A 13,552-nucleotide genomic window follows, 5' to 3' on the forward strand; every position below is an offset into this window, starting at 1 on the left:
AGCCAAAATTAGCACAGATTCTGTTAAAGTTACTTGAACCTTATAACTTATATTTCCCAGCTACAGGGTTGTTTAGAGGTTCAGGTTTTACATGAGACTTCTGGATCTCAGATGTAAGATTTAACTAAAAATCAGCATTATGTTTTTTCGTTTTACACGCCCACAGTGTTTTATCAATAATGTTATACCAATAATGTTAAATGGGCACTCTCATTAAAACTAATTTTTGCTATTGCACTCTTTATGGTAAATAAATATTTCTAATATACTTTGTTTTAAAAAGTTTTCTATGTTTTGTGCTTAAAAAAAAGCTCAAGAGCACATTTCCACCCCCCATCTCATACACAGACTTAGGACCGAAGCCCAAACACGGGAAGTGCAGCCTGGAGTGCTGAGGGGGGGTGTCGTACCAACAGCATATGGCAGTTAAGTGCGAGGAATTACGATTAGATGAGGTTGGACCCTCCCCCCCTCCCCTCAGCACTCCAGGCTGCACTTCCTGTGTTTGGGCTTCGGTCCAAAGTCTGTGTATAAGATTTGGGGGGGGGGGGGGGGATGTGCTCTTGAGCTTTTTTAAGCACAAAACATAGGAAAACTTTTTTTTTTTTTAAACAAAGTATATTAGAAATATTTATTTACCATAAAGGAGTGCAATAGCAAGAATTAGTTTTAATGAGAGTGACCCTTTAAATTTTATAATATATAATAGGATGGAAAATTCTGCACATAATACAAAGTACAATTTTTTTATTATTAATTTCTTTATTTAAAAAAAAAATATTGTGAAAAGGTGGTTTGAATGTCTGATTTTAATTTATTCTTTAAGTCCCTCTAGGGGACATTTATAAGCAATTGATATATATTGCTTATACTGATCAATGCTATGCCATCAGTGCTCTGCTAGTAGAGCCTGCCCGAAGCACACTATAAGCAGATTGCCCTGTGGAAGGTCTCATACTATGGTGAAATCCACAGCACGCAATGTCAAAATCCATATGCCTCAGAATTTCACAGATTCAGAAGCTAATAATATCCATGTGAACATGCCCATAAATCTACTATAAAGTTATTTTGCATGAAAAAAAAAAAAAAAAAAAAAAAAAAGGAAAAATTACAAAAATTGCACAACCAAGATATTATCCATCCATATATTAGAGTTGTTCTCTGCTTTTATTGTTACACTATTACCTGGCTACTTTAACCATCTTGGGATTGTACTTCTGCAGCATTGAGAGTAATGTTTTCATTGTCTTTCCCGTATCAATGATGTCCTGAGGGAACAGTATAAAATACAGTCACTGGCCTGATAAATCATTAATTTGCATGGGTGCAGTTATAACCTGTACTTCTTTGAATGGCAAGTTCAGATTAAACTCTGAGTAAAGGTTCTACATCATAAAATTCAAGTTATTGTTATAAAGCAACTCCAGCCTAAAATGACGCAACACTGCTTGGAGATATGCCTGATGTCAGTAACACTTACTAATGTTAAGTTATGTTCTACCGAAATCTTAGCGGCAAAGAAGGGGATTAAGTTGTCAATAATTATTAGGGCAACTTTATAAGGAGCACTTTGAGTGCACGCTCACAGACCTGCACTACACTAAATGTCATTAATTCGTCAGAAAAGGTTTCATGAGTGTCTACAGCCTTTAGGGAACAATTTGAGCCCTGTTAAAAGCCTTTAGTCCAACATCTTCCACAATTTCTAACAAGGAGTCTGATTTTTTTTTAGGGAAGAGATAACCAAGGCCCATACCTAACTTTGGTCATAGTTCCCAACATAGGATCAGTCCCTATTAAATCTTACTCATTAGACATTAAAGGTGACCGTCTAATATTACTCTCCTATTCACATTAGGTGGGAGAAACTCAACTGCATGCTATGTGGTACAACTGCGGAGTAGTTCTCTGGATGCGTTCTGATAGATATACCATTCACATATAGCTGCAATGGAAAATTAAGACAAATGCGCCGGCGGGGTCACATTATGCGCTGGCGGGGGTATAGATATATACATATAAATGCGCTGGCAGGGGTCATATTTTTAGTAATGCGCTGGCAGGGGTCATATTTTTAGTAATGCGCTAGCAGGGGTCATATTTTTAGTAATGCGCTGGCAGGGGTCATATTTTTAGTAATGCGCTGGCGGGGGTCATATTTTTAGTAATGCGCTGGCGGGGGTCATATTTTTAGTAATGCGCTGGCAGGGGTCATATTTTTAGTAATGCGCTGGTGGGAGGCATACTATAAATGCCTCCCACCAGCTGGGGGCTAGATATATAGCGCTCTATGCCCCCCCCCCCCCACTATATCTCTTCCCTCCCAAAAAAACTTCACAACACTTCTAATATACACATGTCCCCTCACAATGTCCATTTTAAAAACCCTGGGGATCCCCGATTGGCTCCTCAGTACCGGACATTCAGGGCTCCGGGCTGGGAATTTAAAAATGAAAGTAAAAAATACATTGTGATCGCAGGGTTGCGGAGCATGCCGCCCCCTCCCCTGCTTAACTTCTGATCGCATCGGGAGTCAGAAGTGAGACCCAGTATGACCAATCCCTCAGCCCCTGTACTACAACCCCCCATCATGGAACAGAGTCTGATCCATGATGGGGGCAGTAGTACAAACACTAATGTAACCTTCCCAGCCACCGGCAGACTTCCGAAGTGGGGAATTACTACTCCCATCATGGAAACAGTCTGTCCATGATGGGAGGAGTAGTCCTCCCTCAGCACTGCAGGAGTCTGCTGATGTCACCTCTTCTGAGCATGCTCAGTAAAAATAACGTCCGTTATAATAACGGCATTAACGGGTGTATTTACTAACGTCCTGTCGGCCATAGACTTCAATGTTAAAAATAACGTCCGTTAATTTACAGTTTTTTGTGATTGGCGAAAAATTTGTGCAGGTCACGTTATTTCTCCCGTCACAACTAACGTCTGTTAGTCATGACGGGCTATAACGGGTGATAACGGGTAAACGCAAAAAACCCATTGACTTGAATGGGATTGTTTAACGGGCGTTAATTATTTTTCAAACGTACGTGTATTAACGGGTGAACTTCATAGTGTGAAAGCAGCCTTAGTTCAAACACATTTTGGCTTGTCCATTAGCCTTAAAGGGGTAGTCCAGTGGTGAAAAACTTATCCCCTATCCTAAGGATAGGGGATAAGTTTGAGATCGCGGGGGGTCCGACCGCTGGGGCCCCCTGCGATCTCTCTGTACGGGGCCCCGGCTCTCCGCCGAGATAGCGGGTGTCGACCCCCGCACGAGGCGGCGGCCGACACGCCCCCTCAATACATATCTATGGCAGAGCCGGAGATTGCCGAAGGCAGCGCTTCGGCTCTGCCATAAAGTTGTATTGAGGGGGCGTGTCGGCCGCCGCCTCGTGCGGAGGTCGACACGCCCCCTTCCCGCGGGCTTTCGGGGCTCCGTACAGGAGATCGCAGGGGGCCCCAGCGGTCGGACCCTCCGCGATCTGCAACTTATCCCCTATTCTTAGGATAGGGGATAAGTTGCTCACCACTGAATCACCACTGGACTACTCCTTAAAGCATGGAGATATAATATTATATATATATAATATTATATATATATATATATATATATATATATATATATATATATATATATATATATATATAAATAAATAATAATATATATAAATAAATACCGTATTTATCGGGGTATACCACGCACCGGCCTATAACACGCACCCTCATTTTACCAAGGATATTTGGGTAAAAAAAGTTTTTTACCCAAATATCCATGGTAAAATGAGGGTGCGTTTGTGAGCGTGTATACCCCGATATACCCCCAGGAAAGGCAGGGGGAGAGAGGCCGTCGCTGCCCGCTTCTCTCCCCCTGCCTTTCCTGGGGTCTAGAGCGCTGCTGTCGGCCCTTTTCACCCCCTGGTTATCGGCGCCGCTGCCCGTTCTGTCCCCCTGACTATCGGTGCCGGCGCCGATAGCCAGGGGGAGAGAAGCGGCGCCGACAGCCAGGGGGAGAGAAGGGGCAGCGGCACCCATTGCCGACGCCGCTGCCCCGTTGCCTCCCCCCATCCCCGGTGGCATAATTACCTGAGTCGGGTCCGCGCTGCTGCAGGCCTCCGGCGTGCGTCCCCGGCGTCGTTGCTATGCGCTGAACAGCGCGGCGCATGACGTCAGTGCGCCGCGCAAAGCAACAACGCTGGGGACGCACGCCGGAGGCCTGCAGCAGCGCGGACCCGACTCAGGTAATTATGCCACCGGGGGTGAAAAGGGCCAACAGCAGCGCTCTAGACCCCAGGAAAGGCAGGGGGAGAGAAGCGGGCAGCGACGGCCTATGGGGGGAAAAAAGTCGGTGCGTCTTATACGGCAAATACACCCCTATCGCGGCGGTCCCTACGGCCATCAATGGCCGGGACCCGCGGCTAATGCAGGACATCACCGATCGCGGTGATGCCCTGTATTAACCCTTCAGATGCAGCGATCAAAGCTGACAGCCGCGTCTGAAGGGAAAGTGACACTAACCCGGCTGTTCAGTCGGGCTGTTCGGGACCGCCGCGATTTCACCGGGTTAGTGCTTACAGGACACCGGGGGGGGGGGGACCTTACCTGCCTCCTCGGTGTCTTCTCCGTTCAGGGATCTCCTGTATGCCGGTGCTCTCCTTCCTCGTCATCACGTACGTGCTTCGGCGTGCGTAACGAAGTAATGGCGGCGACGGGACAAGCGAGTATTTCCCTCCTCCTGCAGTGGTCTTCAATCTGCGGACCTCCAGATGTTGCAAAACTACAACTCCCAGCATGCTGGGAGTTGTAGTTTTGCAACATCTGGAGGTCCGCAGGTTGAAGACCACTATTGGGTTCAAAATCTTTATTTTTTTAGATTTTGCCCCTAAAAATACGGTGTGTGTGTGTGTATATGTATATATATATATATATATATATATTATACATATACACACACACATTCACACACACACACACACACTATATACACATTCAACCTGCACAGCTATCGTGATTTTGTTTTTCTACCGTATTGGCTGCTGGAGAACTGTTTTTTGAGGACTAAAAGGTAAGTGAGCCGGCGGAGTGCCTCTCAGAGCTCTGTGCAACAATACAGGTACAATAGTGAGAGGGCTGGCATTTCATACACCTGCCGGTGTGGATGTGTTGTTTAACTATAGAGTAGATGTCCAACGCCAAGTGGGTCATGCATCAAGCACTCATGCTTTCCAAATTACTCCCTGGACGGTTACCTCAGAAATTGTACCACGTAGCATCTAGTTATGTTTCTCTAAAACTGAAATCATATTGGTGGGAGGGTAAAATTGAAGGGATACTTCAATATGCATATGAACCTAAATTACACTAAACGTGAACTTACCTCAACAATTAGGACATTCTGCAAGAAAAAAAAAAATAAGGTATTAAAACACAAACCTAATCCAGTAAAGACAAAGCAACCCAGCTATCTATAGGACTTTTTTATTTTTTATTTATTCCACAAACAAAGACTTAGTATTAATATTCAGAATCTGATGTTGAATAATCACTACTTCAGATATAATGCCACAAAAAGCAGAAAAAGTTTTGCACAAGCTTATTTTTATTTATCAGTATTAACCCCTTAACGACCACGGACGTATATTTACGTCCATGGCCGGCTCCCGATATGTGAAGCTCACTTCGTATCTGTGGGAACCCACGGCTAATACCGGACATCGCCGATCGGGCTGATGTCCGGTATTAACCCTTTAGACGCCGTGATCAAAGTTGATTGCGGCGTCTAAAACGGGAGAATACACTGCCGGTTAGCTCAGTGAAATCGCGGTGTCCCGCGATTTCCCAGCTGAGAGGACAGCGGGAAGTGTCTTACCTTCTGCCCGGCTATCTGATCAGCGTTTGATTGCTCCAAGCCTGAAGTCAAGAAAATACTGATCAATGCATTCCTATGGCAATGCATTGAACAGTGTCTGCAATCAGTGTATGCACTAATATAGTCACTAGAGGGGGCTATAACACTGCATAAAAAAAAGAGAAAAAAAAAAAGTTAAATGGGATTTAACCCCTACCCTAATAAAAGTCAGAATCACCCCCCTTTTGTGTAAATAAAAACAAACATATGTGGTATTGCCGTGTGAGTAAATGTCCAAACTATAAAAAATATATCATTAATTAAAAATATATAGTTAAATTAAACCACATGGTCAATGGCGTACGCGCCAAAAAATTCCAAAGTCCAAAATAGCGTATTTTTGGTCACTTTTTATATAACTAAAAAAATTAATAAAAAGCGATCAAAAAAAAAATGGTACCAATAAAAACTTCAGATCACGGTGCAAAAAATCTCCATATGCGGAAAAATAAAGAGGACGTCAGAAGATGACATTTTTAAACGTATACATTTTCCTGCATGTAGTTATGATTTTTTCCAGAAGTATGACAAAATCAAACCTATATAAGTAGGGTATCATTTTAATGGACCTACAGAATAAAGAGAAGGTGTTATTTCTACCGAAAAATGTACTGTGTAGAAACGGAAGCCCCCAAAAGTTACAACATGGCGTTTTTTCTTCAATATTGTCGCACAATGATTTATTTTTTTCGTTTCACCGTGAACTTTTGGGTAAAATGACTAATGTCCCTGCAAAGTAGAATTGGTGGTGCAAAAAATAAGCCATAATATGGATTTTTAGGTGGAAAATTTAAAGGGTTATGATTTTTAAAAGGTAAGGAGGAAAAAACGAAAATGAAAAAAAACTGAAAGAGGCTTGGTCCTCAAGGGGTACTCCATTTAAAAAACAAATGTTTTCCACTGAACTGGTGTCAGAAAGTTAAACAGATTTGTAAATTACTTTACAAATCTTTACCCTTCCAGTACTTTTAAGCATCTTTTCTTTTTGAATTTCTTTTTTGTCTTGTCCACAGTGCTCTCTGCTGACACTTGTTCAGAGCAGGAGAAAATCCCAATAGCAAAGCTATGCTGCTCTGGACAGTTCCTGATACGGGCATCAGGTCTCAGCAGAGAACACTGTAGACAAGACAAAAAAGAAATTCAAAAAGAAAAGAATTTCCTCTGTAGCATACAGCTGCTTAAAAGTACTGGAAGGGTAAAGATTTTTTTTAATAGAAGTCATTTACAAATCAGTTTAACTTTCTGGCACCAGTTGATATAAATAAATAAATAAATAAATAAATAAATAAAAGTTTTCCACTGGAGTAACCCTTTAATAATTTTTTTTTCTCATTCACATGGGAGAAAACAAAATGCATGTAGAATGCCACTTTTATCTGTTTTATGAACAGCGAATGCCCACCTGTTTGAAAGTGATTGTGTTATTTAACTCACTTTCCTCACTAAAAAGAAAAAAACATCACTATTCTAGATCTTCTATACTGGTACAATATAATCCAAAAATGCATTTGTTTTTGTGGCTCCCCATTAAATACATTTAAAATACCTTGGTATAAACATAGAGAAAATGAGGGGAAAAAAGTGGAGAGAGGATAGCGCCTCGTGGGATACCGTTAAACAAATGGCCCCAGATGGAACCCCCGACAGGGTATATTCTCACCTGGTGACCCTCTTGAGGGTTAGGCGTGTCTCGCCGTTTTAAGGGGTACTGATGATATCCGCGCTGCAGCCGAGGTGCCTGGACTGGTATCCTATGCAGGAACCCGTATAGTACTGGAATGTGGAAGGAAAGAAGGAGGCCCTTGGGTCCGGCGCTGCTCGGTCCACAAAGGTTCAGTGGAAGACGTGGTAGAGGTTAAAATAGTTTATTTAAAATTAGTAAAAAAAACTAATTTCCAAATGCATGCAAGCAATGATGCTTTTCGGGATCAGCATATCCCTTCTTCAGATTGCAGATGTATATATGGATATACATCTGCAATCTGAAGAAGGGATATGCTGATCCCGAAACGCGTCATTGCTTGCATGCATTTGGAAATTAGTTTTTTTTTACTAATTTTAACCCCTTAAGGACCGGGGTTTTTTCCGTTTTTGCATTTTTGTTTTTTGCTCCTTGCCTTTAAAAAATCATAACTCTTTCAATTTTGCACCTAAAAATCCATATGATGGCTTATTTTTTGCGCCACCAATTCTAATTTGTAATGACGTCAGTCATTTTGCCCAAAAATCTACGGTGAAACGGAAAAAAAAATCATTGTGCGACAAAATTGAAAAAAAAACGCAGTTTTGTAACTTTTGGGGGCTTCCGTTTCTACGTAGTACATTTTTCGGTAAAAATGACACCTTATCTTTATTCTGTAGCTCCATACGATTAAAATGATACCCTACTTATATAGATTTGATTTTTTCAGACTTCTGGAAAAAATCATAACTACATGCAGGAAAATTAATACGTTTAAAATTGTCATCTTCTGACCCCTATAACTTTTTTATGTTTCCGTGTATGGGGCGGTATGAGGGCTCATTTTTTGCGCCGTGATCTGAAGTTTTTAACGGTACAATTTTTGCATTGATAGGACTTATTGATCGCTTTTTATTCATTTTTAAATGATATAAAAAGTGACCAAAAAAGCACTATTTTGGACTTTGGAATTTTTTTGCGCGCACGCCATTGACCGAGCGGTTTAATTAATGATATATTTTTATAATTCGGACATTTCCGCACGCGGTGATACCATAAATGTTTATTTTTCTTTTTATTTACACTGTGTTTTTTTTTTATTGGAAAAGGGGGGCGATTCAAACTTTTAATAGGGGAGGAGTTAAATGATCTTTATTCACTTTTTTTTTTGACTTTTTTTTTGCAGTGTTATAGGTCCCATAGGGACCTATAACACTGCACACACTGATCTCCTATGCTGATAACTGGTTTCTCATAAGAAACCAGTGATCAACGATTCTGCCGCATGACTGCTCATGCCTGGATCTCAGGCACTGAGCAGTCATTCGGCGATCGGACAGCGAGGAGGCAGGTAGCCGCGGCTATCCCGAACAGCCCGACTGAGCTAGCCGGCCACTTTCGGTTTCACTTTTAGCCGCGCGGCTCAGCTCTGAGCGCGCGGCTAAAGGGTTAATAGCGCGCGGTGCCGCGATCGGCACTGCGCGCTATTAGAGGCGGGTCCCGGCTTCACTATGACGCCGGGCCTGCCGCGATATGACGCGGGGTTACTGTGTAACCCCGCGTTATATCAGGAGAGCAGGACCAAGGGCGTACCTGTACGCCCTTGGTCCTTAAGGGGTTAAATAAACTATTTTAACCTCTACCACGTCTTCCACTGAACCTTTGTGGACCGAGCAGCGCCGGACCTAAGGGCCTCCTTCTTTCCTTCCACATTCTTGATATAAACATGACCTGAAGTGGTAGGCAGTGGTAGTCTGCTTTAGCACTGATCATATTGTCACACAAAAGCCGCCGCTACAACTTATAACTAGTTGTGTGCTGATAAAGCGTATCATGTGTCCCTACAAACTGCAGCTTTCCTGCAATCTGGACTCTATAGTGATGAATGATACCCACCTTTCCTGTCAGAGTAGAAAGATCATCTCCACCTATAACTTTAATGTCTCCTGTAGATTGATCATTCTGTAAGAAATAGCAAAAGCAAGTTTCTTTTTGGGTGAACAAAGGTTTTACACAATAGGATAATCTGAAAACTACTTCCGATATAATGATGGGTAAATGCAATTCTCTCTCTAAGGACATTATATTGCTTTTTACACCCACATTAGTTGAATACAGCCCCCCTGCCTATCACTCCACAGACTATTGGGCCAAGCAGTGAGTCTTAGATTCTCCACATGATCAGTACATGTGATCTTTAGACAACAGCACAGTTTCCCAACCAGGGTGCCTCCAGCTGTTACAAAACTACAACTCCCAGCATGCCCGGACAGCCGTTGGCTGTCCGGGCATGCTGTAAGTTGTAGTTTTGTAACAGCTGAAGGCACCCCGGTTGGGAAAGACTGGCCATCAGACAACATATAGCTTTGTAACAACTATATAAATAATCAAACTTTGCAATTTGCTTTTAGGTCACTAGATGACCTAGCAGCTTTGGTTAGTACTTACACAGTAACTCTTCAGTCTAATAAAGTCTACAGTCATGGGGATCGATCTGTCACTGTTCCGATTTAGTGCCTTGATGTAGTCAAGCAGATCAGCAAAGAACTTATATCCACCTTTTAATACGCAGAGTGCAACTATGTGATGGCCACCCATATCTTTCATGATATCTCGGGCTAATCTTTCTGTCCTGGTCATGAAAAAAAACAAATACATACATTAAAAAAAATATATATATATAAATAATAAAATAATAATATAATAATATGAAATAATAATAATAAAATAAAAAATATAATAAAAATAATAATTATATATATATATATATATATATATATATATATATATATATATTCACACACACAAAATATTAAATATACGTATGTTCACATTTTTCAAAATAATATTGTTTTGTAAAAAGTAAAAAAAAAATTTAACATTTGAAAGAGGATAGTACATATCACAAAGAAAGGCATCACAAGATGTAAAATCCTTTTACAGTGACTGTAGCTAATCGATCATCTCCACCAGCAGCTTCACAATGTCACCATTTCATCTTCTAGCCTTTCTTAATTCATTGCTATAGGCCAAATAAAGTATGTCTAAATGGCCCTCTCCCTGACCATCACCAGATCATAGCGAGGCTGGCTGCCGAAACCTCTGGTGATCAGCTTATTGCCAGGGGAAGCACTATGTGAATGGGTGACAGTCAAGCCAAGCCATCCAGGGGGAAACACTATCCTTCAACTCTCTGGTCTAGGCTAAAAGATGAGGTTCAATGTCTACGGCAGGGTTTCTCAACCAGTGTGCCTCCAGCTATTGCAGAACTACAACTCCCAGCATGCCTTTAGCTGCCTGAGCATGCAGCTAGTTGTAGTTTTGCTATAGCTAAAGGAACCCTGGTTGATAAACACTGGTCTTCAGTATATCCCTATATATGGGAAACACACCTAACACGTAGCTTTTTAATGATTGTTGGGTCCCCCAAGAGAACGTTGTCAGTAAATGGACAGAATACATATAAAGCATATTAATTAACTCTCTCCCGGAGTGTGGGTCTCTAGTGCCACCTATTGGAGTTAGCTGCAAGATCTTGTTCAGCTCCTTTAAAAGTCTTGACAAGACTTTTTATTTTTTTACATTTTTATCCAAGTGAAGCAAGAATGACCTGTAATTATGTAGGAATATAACACGACAGGGACTTCCTAATGTTTGCAATATAGATGTTGGTCACACAAACAGGAAGAGCACATGACACAACCATTCTGTAGTACTGTGGTCACTGAGCATACCCATGTGATCACATTACCACATGTATGAGCCAAGCATCTCGCACATAAGGTCCAAAGTGCTGGCAAGAAGAGTACTGAGAATATATACCAATAAGGCCCCACTCACATGCATGTCCTGTGTGTAGTCATGGGAATTTGTTACAGCAGATTTCCAGAGATTCAGGTGATAAATCCCCGATGCATAATGAAATGGATTCCTGTAATTCTATTAATCTCGTTCCTTTTTTCCAACCAGTCATATTAGCTGTAGTGAGTTTAAGAGATACGGTAAATACTAATGTTGGCCTCCCACACCCTTACCAGCATTAGGCTGCATGCACTCAGCTTCCAACCTCCTATCTGTCCTTAATAGGAAAGAGAGAAGGAAGGAAGCGTCCCCACAGCATGTTCCAGGCATGGTTTCCCTTGTCCTCTGAGCTGCGTTTCTTTCCAATTTTTGGCATTTAAAAACTGATGGGAGTATGGAACTTACAAGTGTGAATGCCCCTAGAGCTGGGCGGTATGACCAAAAATGTGTATCACGGTAGTTTTGTAACTTATGGCGGTTCCGCAGTATATAACGGTATTTCTTTCACCCCCCAAATCACGTGACCCGCGGGCGCTGTTCTGCTCCCCCTTCCCCCCCCCAAATCATGTGACCCGCGAGCGCTCTTCTGCTCCCCACCTCCTCCAAATCATGTTACCCGCCAGCATTGTTCTGCTCCCCCCCAATAAATTATCAGCCCAGCGGGGTACTACTCACATATGTCACCCGCAAGCACTGCCCTCCTCCTCTTTGTTGGGGGCCACCGGCGCTGGAACTCTATACTGTACGCCAGTGGTCTCCGACCTGCGGACCTCCAGATGTTGCAAAACTACAACTTCCAGCATGCCCGGACAGCCGACGTCTATGTGTATGGGGCACTTTCAATTTGTCCTGAACCGACTCAAACCAACATTCAGGACTTCCGCTCACCTCTAATGAACAGCTATTAAAATTTTTGTTTACTGAACTATTATCAACTTTTTTTTTTTTCTTTTCCTTTACCTTAGATTATAGCTTATTAGACCATTAAACTGGGTTTATACTGTGTGAATTGTTATCAGTGTCACCCGCACTAACCTGTTGGTACAGGTGTGTAGTGGAGGTGACACTGATAATACTTGCCTATCCCTGATGTGTGGTCTCATTCCCTTGGTGCACGAGAAGTTCTCCAGAAGTACACTGAAGTCACCGCTGCTGCTCCCCCAGGCCTGCTCACAGCCGGAATGAGCAACAGTGACGTCAGAGTGCTCCTGGAGCCCCGTCTACACACCAAGTCTGTTGCCCAAATTAGGAAGATAACGGGCGAATGAGACCACGCATACTGTGATATGATCTGCTGCTAAGACCTGTTTAACCTCTTAAGGACACAGGGCATATGGATACGCCCTGCATCCCGAGTCCTTAAGGACGCAGGGCGTATCCATACGCCCGTGGGAATTCCGGTCCCCACCGCTAGCCGGTTGGGGACCGGAGCCGGATGCCTGCTGAAATCGTTCAGCAGGCATCCCGGCATATCGCCCAGGGGGGTCATTATGCCCCCCCATGTCGGCGATCGCCGCAGATCGCTGGACAATTCAGTCCAGCGATCTGCGGCGATTCCGGGTCAATCGGGTCTCCAGTGACCCGGAATTACTGGCTGTTCGGGGCCGTCTCTGACGGCCCCGAACAGCCAGAGCCTGCAGGGGTGAGGTGGCACTGGTGCCACCTCACGATCGCCCTGATTCGTCGGATTACCGGCCGACCAATCAGGGCACCTGCTGCGGGCGTCACTCCCGCACCCGCTCCGCCCCTCTTCCGGAGGGCGTGAGCGGGTGCGGGAAGACGACCCCGGGTGCTGGGGACCCCGATCCCCGGCGTCCATGTTGGGATCGGGGCACCAGGAGCGACGGCAGCGGCGAGGGACAGCCTGCGATGGAGCAGCAGCAGGAGGTGAGTTACAGCCTCCTGCTGTTGCTTAGCAACAGCTCCCAGCATGCAAAAAGGGCATGCTGGGAGCTGTAGTTATGCAACAGCAGGAGGCAGACCACCACAACTCCCAGCATTCCCTTATGGGCATACTGGGACTTATGGTTTTGCAACAGCTGGAGGCACATTTTTTCTATGGAAAAGTGTACCTTCAGCTGTTGTATAACTACAACTCCCAGCTTGCACAAACAGCTAAAGTGCATGCTGGGAGTTGTAGTGGTGCATCTGCTGGTTGCATA

General features: G+C 43.4%; 1 protein-coding gene across 1 annotated transcript in view; it reads right to left on the minus strand.

The window, feature by feature from the left end:
• Positions 1-13,552, minus strand: part of HPRT1 (hypoxanthine phosphoribosyltransferase 1) — a 42,735-nt gene that overhangs the window by 11,401 nt on the left and 17,782 nt on the right. Inside the window, exons 3-6 of the mRNA XM_056538730.1 lie at positions 10,038-10,221; positions 9,486-9,551; positions 5,378-5,395; positions 1,189-1,271 (exon numbers count right to left, since the gene is read on the minus strand). Of these exons, the coding sequence (XP_056394705.1) occupies positions 1,189-1,271; positions 5,378-5,395; positions 9,486-9,551; positions 10,038-10,221 (351 nt within the window). The remainder of the gene's footprint in view (positions 1-1,188; positions 1,272-5,377; positions 5,396-9,485; positions 9,552-10,037; positions 10,222-13,552) is intronic.

This window comes from Hyla sarda, chromosome 9 (genome assembly GCF_029499605.1).
Source record: "Hyla sarda isolate aHylSar1 chromosome 9, aHylSar1.hap1, whole genome shotgun sequence".
Classification (NCBI taxonomy): Eukaryota; Metazoa; Chordata; class Amphibia; order Anura; family Hylidae; genus Hyla; species Hyla sarda.